Source organism: Hyposmocoma kahamanoa, unplaced genomic scaffold, assembly GCF_003589595.1.
Source record: "Hyposmocoma kahamanoa isolate Upper Pololo Valley unplaced genomic scaffold, ASM358959v1 78, whole genome shotgun sequence".
NCBI lineage: Eukaryota > Metazoa > Arthropoda > Insecta > Lepidoptera > Cosmopterigidae > Hyposmocoma > Hyposmocoma kahamanoa.
This window is the reverse complement of record NW_020653945.1, coordinates 12,314,642-12,329,281: the sequence shown is the minus strand read 5'-3', so window position 1 is coordinate 12,329,281 and position 14,640 is coordinate 12,314,642. Positions and strand designations below refer to the sequence as shown.

Sequence of the window (14,640 nt, the reverse complement as noted above, 5' to 3'; positions counted from 1 at the left end):
GAAAATTTATTCGGGGAGGTTTTTCACACATTGTATGTGCTACGGTCATTGTAAAAGGGGGCATTCATTATCCTGCATTGCGGGCTACCTTGCTGTCCTGCGAGACTACATACATGGGCCATACGCAGGATAGTGTGTGAGCAGTCTCCTGCCTGCGCGGCGGACTGCCTTGCAGGTAGTGAATAGGCCGTTTAACATTGGCTGTAGCGTATTGACATTTGTTATTCATTGTCATTGACAGTGACATTTTTATTACATTATATTAATTATATCCTACTGTCTGCTAAATCGGAGAAATTGTGATTATTTATGAATGTTTAACGTTATTAATTTAATATCAAATCACATAAAGTGCATGTGTGCCAAAATTGAGGAATTCGTCTTTTCTATGTAACTAGTTGAAAGTTGCTCTTCTGTAATATTGTACTTCCTAGATTTGTACGTAGGTGCCCTCGAATTCAGTTTTGCAATCAATGAAAGTACCCATTGTCTAGTCTGTATAATATTTGTTTTTACCCAATCGTTCAGTTGATATTCAGTAATTTTTTGGCCGTGTCACTTTTAAATTGTGCTGTCAAATTTTTCTGGCTTGCCGATTTCCTCAAACAATATACTTCCTTGTCAATACACTTAGATTATTAATTTATCGTTTGAATAAGTTTAAATATCAATTATTTAATCTCAACTTAGATCGCAGGTAATAAGTATCAACACAGTACATATTTAGATGCAGATAGGTATTTATACCAGTATTTATTAACTACACAAAATTGCGTTAATTTCGCAAATGTCAGCAAAATCTCAGAAATGCTGATATTTAAGGATTTTTAAGATTGCTCACATAATCTCAAATAACATTGAGTGCACGTAATCCAAATTTGTGTAATGTGTCTCTCATATATAAACAGTTAAATATCAAAAATACACTGCTCTGCTGGTAAAATTGTAATTTGCTAATTATTATAGTTATTGCAATCAAGGAAAAGTAATCGTTATCAAAATTGCAATATTCTTTGTAACTCAATTGAAAAATTTAACTTTAGTTTTTCCCTTGTCACTTTAAATTATGCTGTCTAATTTTTTTGGCTTGCCGATTTCCTCAGGCAATATACCTCCTTACCACACCTTACACCTGTATTATTAAGTTAGCTTACACAATTGATTTAGTAGGTTTGATTATTTTGATTGAATATGTTAATAAAAACCACGTTTTGTATAAATGTTTTTATTTTCTATATTTGACCTTTATTTCCTCTGTTTCTGTTATAGAAACATTATAATAAAGATCAAATAAGGAAACACATACACTACACATATTTTAAATATATGTAGTGTATGTACGTTTCCCTATTTCATCTTCATATTTGAAAGCTAGCTATAATAATTTGAAAAGCCCGCGCTAGGTGGTTCGAATTTGTTTGAAAATTCCCGCCTTTATGACAATGTATACTATCCCGCCACCTAGTATTAACCCCGATACTATCAAGTGTTTACAATTACGGTTCCGTATTTTTTGTATGATGTCGGTTTTCTTCTCCTTGTGAGTATAGTGTTCTGTGCATGTGTAGCGGTAGTGAGACAGATTGCCGGTTATTAAAATACTTCGGCGGTTTTTATTCACAATGACGGTTATATATATATTTTAATGACATTACAAAAATATAATTTGAGAGCTCATGTTATTTTCTTTCTTTTAGAAACGTTGTAGGAAGTTTTATTTAGCGGAAAATAAAAAATAAAATCGTTTAGTAAAACAAAGTTAGGCGTCGTTTTCGTTCAATAACAAACTTTTGACCGGTGTCAGCGTGGAAAATTATCATGGAGGATGGAGAAAGAAATAAAATTATACGAAAGAAAATGGGAGAATACGGGACGAATAAAGAATATTCATTTTTTTTAAAAATTAAGACTGATCAGAAATGAGAGTTTTTCTCCGACTCACATTGTTGGGGCAGAAAATTATTAAATGAATGTGGTCGAGCAGAGGCTATTCGGGGCTGGTTACAGATTTATGTTATTAAGTTTTAGAAATTTGTATAAAGTGAATACTACTGGAGAGTGTGCGTTGGCTAGGAAATAGTTGATATTTATTGGGCGAGGAATATTTTCGATAACACAAAAGCTACTGGTTATTTGACACCACTGACATTTTTAATAGTATTGCCACAAATATCTTTTTTTAGTTCCAGTTTTCACCGCGTCATACTCTTTTTTGCCAAGCTGTACCATAGATCATCACTTTATATTTACCATACCACCACCACCTCTTGTTGACTCCATCGTTTTCGTTCAGTAACTTCTACTTTTGACAGGTATCAGCGTCAAATGTGGAAAAATTTTGGAATAAGATGATTTTGTCAAAGTGGAATTTTTTCCGTTTTCTAATGCTTTTTAAAATATACTTTTTCAATTTTTCGGGTTTTTTGTAGGAAAAATTTCAATAATTGAAAATTTTTGGAACATTACCCAACAGTACGGCGTATGTATGTACATACATGCTTTATACTTTCCTGTAAATGTCCTAAAAGAGGGCATTCATTATCCTGCATTGCAGTCAGCCTAACCGTCCCGTCCGCCGCGTAATGCAGGACTAAGAATGTAGTCGTAGCGTGGGGATCTACTTTCGATCTCCGTCCGAAACAATTACTGTCAAATAAGTAATATTCGACAAAATTAAAAGACAAGTAAGTATCCAGTATGAAGCTTCATTCGCGTCACGCGTCTTTTCATTTGGTCAATTGCTTATTTGGCAGTAATTGTTTTGGACGGTGATCGAGAGTAGACCCCGTGCAACCGATCCTGCAATGCGTCTTGCGAGACTCCATACGTAGGATAGTGTGTGAGTAGTTTACAGGTAGTGAATGGACCGTTTTAGTCCTAAAAAATTTGTTCTTCCGTGGTCCACTGAGAAATAAAATTTGTCTCTGCACAATAACTTTGCTCTTTGCTGTCATGTGGTGGGGTTAATCAAATTGGGATATCGGGATATTCTTGGGGGCGATCAATCATTTCATTCTTCTAGAACTATGGTGAATAAAATAGGATAAACGGAACTTCAATTTAAAATGGCGCAATCGAGCTTCAGGTGTGCTACTAATCGTGTTAACATTAGCGTTCATTATACACTTTAAACAAATTTATTGAAGTTTACGTTTTTGTTTAGCACTGTTGACGAGTATGGGTTTGAGAGGCACGAAGACTTCGATTTCGAAAGTTATGAAGATTTTATGTCAGTGTACCTGAAAGTGCTAGCCACAAGGGCGCTAAAATGGTCTAGTCTACTTGGCGAAGGAAAGTCGGTCAAACGCACGAACACTGTAAAAAGATATGTTCGGAAGGGAATCCCAAGTAAGTAGCGAGCTAAGTTATGGAATCGCGTTGATAACTTTAAATTTATAAATGTGACATTAATTTTAAGAGCCCTATAGGCTTGTATTGTCATGTCGTATTTAGTGACCTTTAATTTCGCCCTGCTCCCACGCCATTCCCGAAATTAAACTCCACGTGGGAGGGGGTCAAAACACTGTAGACAATAGGCTACAATTTGCTACTAAATATTTTTAATTTCACCAACTATTGAACAGCAAAGTTTCCAAACCTTTGATAATGTATTCCTGAGTATTATGAACACTTTGTGTATTCATTAAGGTATAAAGTAATTTGTTTGTACTATGAAAAAGTAAATACTAAACTAAATTCTTCTCAATTAATTACAGGTGAATATCGTCCATCAGTATGGATGACAATATCCGAGGCAGAGAAATGGAAGGATCAGTGCCCAGATCTGTACCACAAAATATTAGATGGCCCTTTTGAAAAGGAGCTTGTAGATTTAGTGAAGACAGACCTGCCTCGCACATTTCCTGACAACATTTACTTTACAAAGGAAGCTAACCACCAAACACATCTGTTTAATATTCTCATTGCATATGCACATAATAATAGAGTTGTTGGTTATTGTCAAGGCTTAAATTACATAGCTGGTAAGAGAAAACTGTATTTCTTCAGATTAGTCACAATGAGTATAAATAATTATAATTAAAGGAATGCTTCAAAACACATTGTTTTTTCGTATAATGGATGGAAAGTATTTGCAAATTTTCAGTTTCTTTCTCTGAGATTATGTCTTCATAGAAGAAGAAAACATAGTTAGTTGCACTAATCATCAAGTTAAAGAATGAGCTTGATTAATGTTATTTTTTATGCAGGTCTTCTGCTACTGGCTACAAAAAGTGAAGAAACATCATTCTGGCTGCTCAAAGTGTTGGTGGAAAAGATTCTTCCAGATTATTATACTAGAACCATGGATGGTTTGATTGTAGATATTGAGGTGTTATCAGAGCTAGTCAAATCTAAAGTGCCCGATGTGCATCAGCATGTGATAAACCTCGGTTTGTATACATTTCTGAGATAAACTTGATTATTCCCTGAGTATGTGATTTTTATCATAGTAATCTCATTTAATGCTATTATTGATGAAATGTATGTTTAATTTAATGCTTTCCATATAACATTCAGTATATTTTTATGATCAAAAAGATTCACATGCACTCTTGAATACTTGACTTTTGAACACTTCATTAAAAATATTTATATTCTTTTAAGGTACTAATTCACTTTAAAGTAAATATTTGTTTTATCCATTCTGTTCAGGGTTGCCATGGGCCGTGATAACAACCAAGTGGTTTGTATGTCTGTTTGCTGAAGTGCTGCCAATAGAGACTGTGCTGAGGATATGGGATTGTATGTTCTATGAGGGCTCCAAAATTCTCTTCAGAGTGTGTCTCACTCTAATTAAGTCGAACCGTGCAACCATCATGGCATGCAATGACTTCACATCGCTGGCAGAATGTTTCAAGGCTATTGTTAAAAACGCGAGTGCTCTGCATTGCCATGAGTTCATGCGAGTAAGTATACATTATTCATATTCATAACAAGAAGATTTAGATCACAAATTATAGGTTACTAATTATTACTTTTTACAGTCCATTTTCAAAGTACCTGGGACATTATCAAACTCTACAATATCTAAATTGCGAGGCCGCTTCGCCCGACAACGTCGCGAGCAACAGCAGAAAGAAGCGCAGTGAAGCACTAACAACAAACATAGCAGTTTTGATCTCATTCTCTAATAAACCACCAAAATTTACTGTTTTTTACAAAATTAAAAACCATGACCAATGATGCAAACTATTTTGATCTCGTAGTGGATACTTTTTATTCACATTTTAAATACCTACTAAAAAGGAGGAGCTTCTCAATTTGACTGTATAAATCTTTTGGAGATCAAATTACACTACTTTGCTATCAATATACATACACCTTTTTAAACTATTTGGTGGATTGTTTTACATGGTTGAATTATGCTGTTTTTGTTAGAAGTAACCTGAAGCTAATTTGTCTGTTTGAACAAAATCAAAATATTTATGTGCATGTGTGCATAACTGTCTGAAAAAAGTTGACCAGAACACAATGGCAAGCTTATAATTTTTTATAAGAAAAAAGTTTTTGAAAACAACAGAGATCAGATGTCTGTTTATAAAGGATGGTGTTATGATTTTGAATTAATATTCTGACCTCATTTTTGTTTCATATTGAGCGTATTGTTATAATTTTTGTCTCCAGCTTAGGGAGTCATAATCATTATAGACTTGAGCTGACCAAATAAGCTTTATGTTTGTGAAATAATAGCGAAAAAGTCGTTGCGCATTCCGCTTCTGCTGAACATGTCTGTTTCTGTCTTTTTTTAAATGAATTAGTGTTGTTTATAAGTGTGATGACCCCTTTCATGTCTAGTTTGCTTTAAGTTGTTGTTCTATTTTTTAGTGTATTAGTTTTTGCCCCATAATACAAAATTGAGGTATATTGGTACAATAGATGTGTATACTTTTATGATTGGAATGATATATCGTCATATACAGGGTGTCAATTTGAGACGGGGCATTGCTGCCCCGAGGTTTTTTGCAATTTCTGGCATTTCGAGTACTCTTACCTCAGTAGTCCAATAGAAACTATTAAACCTTACCAGAGACTGGAACGAATGGCATAAAAAAAGTTTTATAAAAATTTCCTTCTATCTTGCTGACTGTACCATTTTTTCAAAATCTGTGAATGCCAATCAAAATATCTTTAAAATTCATGGATAGTCTTCTAGATAGGTTTTCCTGTAACTACAATGATTATGGTAGCTGGCCTTGCTGCCCTGTCTCAAATTTACAACCTGTATAAAATTTCGTTATTGAAATAAAAAAGACGGCATAACATGACATATTGTACCATTAGTTGGTGATGTTTTGATATGTTATTGGTATAGAGTTTTAGTCATAAGGTTTAGCTTTGTTATGTATAGTATTATTTAGATTTTTGATGTTTCATTTTTATAGCTGGCATGCTTGTTTACACTTTTTGATTATTGCCATGATGCATTTAAATTATACATTTCATAACTTTTACCTAATGCAGTTTATGTATGTAAAATATTAGATAAATCCCTGTATAACTTAATTACGATTTTCAATATTTCAGCCAAATTCTAACAGAACAAATAATTTTTAATGTCACTTTTTATTTAGATGCTAAGTTAAGCTAAGTGGTTATTGTCATGAGAGTTTTCTAGAGTACTGCAGAATTCATACAAAATTCTCTATAATTAAGAACAATGCACTGAATGTTACTTCTATTTGTTTGTTTTGAAGTCACACAAAATGTACAACTAGTTTTGCATATATTATAATTAGAATATGTAACAAAAACAGTACACATACTTATTTCGTTAATCATTTTAATCCTGACAATAATTTACGCATATCAAGTATGTTAGTGATGCTTAACTTACCTATTAGACTTCGCTTCTTAATTTGTTGTACCATTGTCTTTTTATCTCGATTTCATTGGACAGAAAAGACACCCAGATTTTGAAAGTGCATGGTGAGCGTCACAATACACTCAGCATACAAAATTACTATATTATGTAGGTTTTTGATAACCGAAACTTATCTCGGTGAATTTAAAGGTGCACTTTCAACAAGGTATTTAACAAGTACCTATTACAAAAACTAATATTTAAAAATAGTCCCAAATTGAAAGGATAGTCCCTCCATCGACTATAATTATTTTCGCGTGCCTGATTCCAGCATGACCATGGTCGAGTTTGTGAAATTTGATTAGCCAAGTAAAAAGTCTCTATTTAGTCGCAGATCCGCCGTTCAAAAGTTTTAAGTGTTTTATTGTCCACGCCGGAATAAGCTTATTCCAGCGGCACCATTTCTCAGTCTCGACACAACACCTAGCTTAGATCTGATTACACTAAAAGAAGTCGTGATTAAGTGGGTTCCAGTCGTAAAAATCTAGATTCAGTCGTTACGCCGTTTTGAAGTTATCGACGATTTTTCTATGTAAATGTTGTACCTATCTATGAAAATAATTGAATATCCAATATCTTCTAAACAAAGGAGCCACTAATTTTAAAATTTCACGACTAGAACCTACTATTTCACGACTTTTTATTGGGTTTAATCAGATTTAAGCTAGGAGCTGTGGTTTTCGAGATTCAAAAATGGTGCCGCCGGAATAAGCTTATTCCAGCGTGAACAGTAAAACACATTAATAACTTCAAAATTGCGTAACGACTAAGTCTAGTTTTTTACAACTAGAACTGACTTAATAGCGACTTTTTATCTGGCTACTCAAAGTTTTAAAAATTACCGTGGTTACGCTGGAATAAGACACGCACCATTTTCTTGTTGAGATACAGTAAACCAAATGGTTTAAGTCAGCAAATTGAAGCTATAAAAGGTTTCGAGTCACATACCCATTAATGTTGAAATTTTGTTACGTTTGTTTAAATGCTCAAATCCTTTTGATGCTGACTAGACACGATTTTGCTCAATGTTATTACTTTGCGACAATTTTATATTTAACGTTTTAGCTTCATAAAATATGTGGCAAAGGTGCCAATTATGTCAATGTTTGTCAATATAGAAATAAAGACATAGATGTAAACCAGCTGAAAGCTGATTTAATTACATATGGGGGTAAGCGGTAAAATTATTTAAGGAAGAAAATTTAAAATAATCCCTGCATTGACAATTTATGACAAATAGATGTAATGTATTTTTGTAAATTCACATTTATCTTAAATATCTGTAAGTAGGTGTTGCAATGTGATGGTTAGTTTGCTGTTCACTGTCTCAATACTACTGTTCCAGTCTACAATATTAGCATAATGCCATAATACTTATTTGGATGTGCATTGTGTAACTGAATAGATTAATTGAGATGTTGAAAAATTGCTTTTTATTTAATTCTATATTACAGTTACAATTTGTACATGGGATATAAGCACAGTACAAGTAAAAATAATGTTGGCAGGTTGCATGAACAGTCAACTTACAAGATTCGCATTCTCTTTAATAAATAACTATATACTTTTTAATTTTTTAGGAAATACCTGAGAATTAAGCCTCAATTTAAATTGCGGCGGAACGGAAAGGAAGCGAATTTTTGTAACGATACTACACATAACATAATGAATTTTATAGTCAATTGTGTAACATACAAATGGATACGTGCCAAAAATTACGTCGCGTCCGTCTTCCGCGGAATTCTCGCGCATTCGCGAGAAATCCGATATGCATATTGATTGATTAATAGATATTCATGTGACTATTTATTTTAATATGATATGTTTTTCACTTTTTTCTCATATTGTTTTTCTTCTTTTAACTAACAAATACTTCCATAGTCAATAATTTATTTTAGAGGATATATGTAATTGGCCTATGCCAAAAAGCACACTGAAAGTATGTTAAGATTAAAATTGTACAATGGTTGTTGTTATCCCAAATAAAATTAAGGGATTATTTTGCATTTGTGTTCTTACCATATTTTTATTATTATTATATTAGTCTATCACAATATTGAAGCATCCCCCAAGTAACCCTTCATGCAACCTGCTTCTTAACAAAATTTGTTAATGTAATTATACAGGACTAATATTGGAAACTACAAATATAGACAAATTGTCCCTATGATACACAATGATGTAAAATCATGATTTGCCAGATTCTAGCACATCCTTTGCCTCATTAATTTTAGCAGCTATCAATGGTGACCCTCCTCGATCAGGGTGGTTTAGTAACATTATTCTTCTGTGAGCATCTCTGATCTGTAGTCAATAAAAAATAAAGGATGTAAATAAGCATAGATCGGAATAGGCTGAGTATATTTACCTAAACTTCAAGTAATAATACACTCTGGAATCAAACACAAATCACACCCAAACTCCTAAGTTAGATCGAATCAAATCTCCTGGGTATCGAACCTGGGACCACTGCGTGACAGCCAGACGTTGTAAACATTCACCCACATTGCCCACGAAGGCAGTTATAATAATATACTCTACCTATTCTGATGTCTGGTAATAGTTTTGATTTATATTATTCAAAATGTACATGTTTATATATATATTTGGAAGATACAAACCTTGGCTTTACTAGCAGTTGGGCTGACACCTAATATAAGCGAGGCTTCCCTTTTCGTCATTTTCGGTTCGAAACCACCTTTGTAATATTTTGAATTAGCTAAAGACTCAGCGTCGAATTTCGGCAAGTTTTTTATGGCTTCAGTAAATTTGGTAGAAGCATTGGGTATCTGTTTTAGTATATATCGCCCTGCGAAGCCTACAGCAGCCATGCCCAGACCAGCAATTATTACAGAACTTGCCTGCAACAAAAATATAGCGCAAATGATACAATGTTAGGAAATAAATATCACATCACAGGTTAGAAAACATTTTTCTCCTACCATGTTTTTTTTAATCCTTAATAATTTCAATTACGATAATTCGAGCATATTTAAACTGTATAAATCAGAAGTAATGCTTGAATGCAGCAATTTGAATATTACGATCAAATCAAATGAACCCATTCACGGGAATTTTTTTTTTTGACTGCTCTTTTTTTCTTATTTCTCTTGGCACTATGGTGTCCAGCATTTGGCTATATGCAATTTCGATTGAGTTGCCAATTTTTCAATATTTTCCAATATTTTCTTCTTTATATATTTATATTTAAAAATTCAATCCCATAATTATGTTTTTGATCAGCCATTTTAGGCAATTTTACCCAGAATTAAAATCTTGGAATCTAGCAACTTTTTTACTTAAAGTTTAAATACTTCCTCCCACAGACTTATATTTATGTTTTCACTTTCACATAGATCACATTATCTTCTATCATTTTGAACAAAAACTTTGAATTCGTAATTAGTGGAATTTTCAGGATAAAGTCTTTTGTAATTTGGTTTCTGTTAAGGAATATAGTTCTAACTTTCTTCATCGCTATTTCTTTTTACGTTTTTTTCTCCATAACATACTTAAAATAAAATTAATAATCTTTGTAAAGACTGTAGTTGTAACTTCAAAAGCCTGCCATTTCCTTATTCGTCCCGCTTCAGATAAACCACAGAGTACTTTTTATATTATATTTTATATTATATATATATATATATATATATATATATATATATATATATAAATAAACTGCTAGCTCCCAAAGTGATAATACGTAAGTACAAAATGAATTGGAGGTCTTGCATTTTCTAGAACGATATGTATGAAACAGAAGAACTCATTTGAAACCCAAAACATCCAAACCACAAAAACACAAAGTAAACGATGCATGGAACCGTATTAATATTATAAAATTACCAGTCAATGAGTTGAAAGCGAAGAAGTTAATGGCAAATTTTCGTGTGTATCTTCGTAAGAAAAAACCAATCTATAATTTCGGGTAAGGGGGTAGAAATATAAATAAATATACATCATATGAACCTATATGGTTCGTATATACCGCCATGGAAAATTTATTGGGATCTGTGTATGGCTGCGGACGCACAATAGACACTGAAGATAATATAAGTATTTTTATACCATTATACAGGGTATCCTAAAAATAACACGCCAGAGCGACACTGTGGGTAGGTGAGCTATATACCTACCAGAAAAAAATATTTTGACCCTAGTAAAAGTCTTTTAGTTTTCGAGATATAGGCCCTTTTTTATTTTTTTGCAAAAACTACTCTTTGTTGGGTTTTATGCTATTATTGCCATGGTTTGCTCCAGATGGTTGTTATTTTTATTTTTCGAGTATTCTGAATAGTTTTTCCAGGTACAGCAACTAATATTTTACTGAGAAATATCATAAACTATGAAAAAAGTGATTAATTTGGTATACCTCGTACCCTTGTAAAAAGTTAAACATTAACTTTGAATAGCTAGTGTGAAAAAAAATTGTATGAAACAAAAAATGAGCGAGAGGTATGACCCTTATTTGTTATCTCTCTCTCTTACGTCGGTATCGGTCGCCAGGTGGGATCGGGTCGGGTTGGGCCCGTAGTACCCGTTAGTACCTACATACCTTTGTGTTTTGTGCTACGTATTCGTTTTTCGTTTTATCGCTGCTTCCGTTTCTACACTTTCGACGATTTGGCATCACTTTGGACTTTGATTTGATAACGATCGAAAAAATTTTTTTAGTAATCATATCAACAACTTGGCATTACTTTGGACCCTGATTTGCTTACTATTTGGGCCGTGTTGTTTGTGTGTGATTGACGGCTGCGCCTCCGGATACTGCCTTTATACAGTTAAAATGGCAGATCAAGAGATTATCGTTGGAGCAAACCCCGAATTCACTCATAGTGATTACGCTGACATGTACCTAATTTACGGCGAAACTAGACGTGTTTCTGCTCGCGGCATCGTATCGTTAAATGCAAGATTAGCAGCAAGATTGTATGCGGTAAGATTTCCTAACCGTAAACCACCGACCCATGAGACCATAATAAGAGTTGATGCTGCATACAGACAGGGTAGGAACCCTGGCCATCGTGGTGGAGGCAGACCTCGTACCGTCGCAGACGAAATAGTTTTGCAGGAAGTGTCAAGAGATCCGTCCACTTCAGTTCGCCTGATAGAAATACGGACTGGCATTTCAAAGTCTACGGCACAGCGAATTTTAAAAAGGCACCGATACCACCCATACCATATTCAGAGAGTTCAAACTTTACTGCCGAGCGATTACGCTAAACGCGTACAGTTTTGTCGACAAATGCTTCAAAAGCACAGTGAAGACCCCAACTTTTTTAATACGATTTTGTGGAGTGATGAATCAGCATGTCGCAGAGATGGCTATGTAAACCTCCACAATATCCATAGCTGGCAGTTAGAGAACCCGCACGAGAGAAGAGAAGATCGGTCCCAACACCAGTTTAAAATTAATTTATGGACATTTGGTCCAGTTGAACTGTCTCCGACTCTAAATGGCGAAAATTATTTAGAGTTTTTACAAAACCATTTGCCAAACCTTCTCGAAGATGTGCTAATAGCATTACTAAGAAGAATGTGGTTTCAAAATGATGGGTGTTCAGCCCACTACGCTCGCGACGTCCGAACGCACCTCGACCAGACGTTCCCACGAAGATGGATTGGCCGATTGGGACCAATTTTGTGGCCACCGAGATCACCTGATCTGAACCCCCTCGACTTTTTCTATTGGGGGTGCTTAAAAGATAAAGTTTACTCCAAAGCTATCACTTCAGAAACCGAACTACGACGACGAGTCTATGAAGCAGCTCGAGAAATTTCTCAAATGAGTTTGAGGCATCTGAGAAGCTCATAAGTCAAAAGATGTCGCATGTGCGTTAGATTCAGAGGGAGGCAGTTTGAACACTTGCTATAATATCTAATAAAAACTAAATTATTTAAATTTTATTGTTTTATTTTCCATTAAGTAAAAACGGCGACAAATCAAGCGACACACAAAGGCACTCTACCACGATATTAGTAGCTAAATCCGCATGCTTTTGGGAAGTTTGATTTGTCACAGTTTGTTTGTACCAGTTCAGAGAGAGAAAGAAAAGCCTAGTAACTATCTCACTCCTTTATTACGAATACAACGTGGGAAAAAGATTGATGCGCCGTTACCTAGCGCTTAGCAATTAATTCATTAAACGTTTAAATTTAATTTTGTTTAGAAACTGATTAGGCTGGTAGGGTGTTATGACGAAAAATAAATTAATTGACTATGTTCTTGTGAAAAATCTCAATAATATTGTACCATTCCTGATTCTGCATTAAGTGGAGCAATTTTTAAGATCATTTGCAAATTCAGTTTCATACATTTTTTTTTCACACTAGCTATTCAAAGTTAACGTTTAACTTTTTACAAGGGTACGACGTATGCCAAATTAATAACTTTTTTCACATTTTATGACATTTATCAGATAAAATATTAGTTGCAGTACCTGAAAAAACTATTCAGGTTACCTGAAAAATAAACACAACTACCATCTGGAGCTAACCCTGGCAATAGTAGCAAAAAACTCAACAAAAAGTAGAGTTATTCCAAAAAAATAAAAAGTGCAAATATCTCGAAAACTAAAAGACTTTTACTAAGCTCAAATTATTTTTTTCTGGTAGGTATATAGTTCACCTACCCACAGTGTCGCTCTGGCGTGTTATTTTTGGAACACCCTGTATATACGTAGGTGTCGCATGCAATGAAATGTAAACGTTTGTTACTTTTCGAATATATGCAATATATATAATATTAGCTATTCCAAAAACAAGTACCTACTTTGTGTTGTGTTCAAAAATATGTTTTTAAATATTACTTTTATTTCAGAAAAAAGTAAACAACCAGTGATAAATATACATCAACAATATCGATGTTTTATAATATTTATCCATATCATTTTCGTAAAAATTATAACAAACCATTTGCTTTTTTTTAAATATCGTTTGTGATTTTATCATTTTTATGTAACCACTTTTAAAACTACGGAATTTATTAGGTTTTAGTCATTACATTTTACTATTGAAATTGACACCAAATATAACTACACGGATTTATATATTTCATAAACTGGATCGCGCACTTCGATATACCAATATTACAAACTTACACCTTATTGGGTTATGTTAAGGTTTATTTTAAATAAAAGTAAAAACCGAGGTACGTGAGAAAGCTCGAAGTAGTGGTCCGTTCTTGTCTAACAAGTTGCCAAGGCTAAATAAAATCATCTTAGATAGTGTCTAGTGTATTAACGTTTTTTAATTTTGGTAAAATAAAATTAGCTTAAAGGTAATAAATTATGCTTTTACTATAATAAAAAAAAACATATATCAACAATGAAACCGTATATTATGAAGTAGCATATCAAATAAGTATACTAATTTGAATTATGAAATAATATTAGTAGTTTTGGTCATCCATAAGCGGCCACAATTTCTTTAAAAATTAAAAAGTTAAAAACAATATGGCTGGCTGAAACACGAATGAAAGAGACGCATTACTACTTTGAAGCCTCTCACTCGGCTCGTTTTATTGACTTAGTGCGTGGTCTAGTTTAATATTCAAGGCCGTGATAATTACCTTGTTTGAGTGTTGTCCAAGAACTTACAATAACCTTTTTTGTATATATTTTAACGAAAATACATTGTATAAATATTTACGAAAATAATATGGATACATGCCATGAAATACCAAGAGTTTATATTTACCATTGATTGTAGTTTGTATACTTTTCTGTCAAAAAAAAACACACCTTAAAAAACTCGTGTTCACGACGCGATCGCAT

General features: G+C 33.6%; 2 protein-coding genes across 6 annotated transcripts; one reads left to right on the top strand and one right to left on the bottom strand.

The window, feature by feature from the left end:
• Positions 1-2,566: 2,566 nt before the first annotated feature.
• Positions 2,567-7,233, top strand: LOC113233026 (growth hormone-regulated TBC protein 1-A). Of its 4 annotated transcripts, XM_026467964.1 has the most exons (7): positions 2,567-2,684; positions 2,837-3,085; positions 3,164-3,348; positions 3,717-3,983; positions 4,209-4,391; positions 4,654-4,907; positions 4,986-7,233. In XM_026467964.1, the coding sequence occupies exons 2-7, from the start codon at positions 3,066-3,068 to the stop codon at positions 5,088-5,090; spliced, it is 1,014 nt and encodes a 337-aa protein (XP_026323749.1). In that variant the 5' UTR covers positions 2,567-2,684; positions 2,837-3,065; the 3' UTR covers positions 5,091-7,233. The 4 variants fall into 4 exon arrangements, with proteins under 4 accessions (XP_026323749.1, XP_026323752.1, XP_026323750.1 ...); XM_026467967.1 differs by lacking the exon at positions 2,567-2,684 and having other exon boundaries at positions 2,781-2,839; positions 4,986-7,232; XM_026467965.1 differs by lacking the exon at positions 2,567-2,684 and having other exon boundaries at positions 2,787-3,085.
• Positions 7,234-8,279: 1,046 nt separating this feature from the next.
• On the bottom strand, positions 8,280-9,945 carry LOC113233027 (mitochondrial import inner membrane translocase subunit TIM14). 2 transcript variants are annotated; one of them, XM_026467970.1, is made up of 4 exons: positions 9,805-9,945; positions 9,484-9,723; positions 9,044-9,166; positions 8,280-8,351 (listed from the first exon to the last, which is right to left on the bottom strand). In XM_026467970.1, exons 1-3 carry the CDS (start codon positions 9,805-9,807, stop codon positions 9,050-9,052), a joined length of 360 nt encoding a protein of 119 aa, XP_026323755.1. In that variant the 5' UTR covers positions 9,808-9,945; the 3' UTR covers positions 8,280-8,351; positions 9,044-9,049. The 2 variants fall into 2 exon arrangements, with proteins under 2 accessions (XP_026323755.1, XP_026323754.1); XM_026467969.1 differs by lacking the exon at positions 8,280-8,351 and having other exon boundaries at positions 8,404-9,166.
• Positions 9,946-14,640: the final 4,695 nt, after the last annotated feature.

Bases quoted from the DNA above. Each gene is read 5' to 3' on its own strand.
- LOC113233027 (XM_026467970.1), bottom strand. The intron at 9,167-9,483 runs GTTTGTATCTTC...TATTGACTACAG, and splicing joins CAACTGCTAGTAAAGCCAAG to ATCAGAGATGCTCACAGAAG.
- LOC113233026 (XM_026467964.1), top strand. From the start codon at position 3,066: ATGGCGCAATCGAGCTTCAG. The intron at 3,984-4,208 runs GTAAGAGAAAAC...TTTTTTATGCAG, and splicing joins AGGCTTAAATTACATAGCTG to GTCTTCTGCTACTGGCTACA. The intron at 4,392-4,653 runs GTTTGTATACAT...CATTCTGTTCAG, and splicing joins TCAGCATGTGATAAACCTCG to GGTTGCCATGGGCCGTGATA.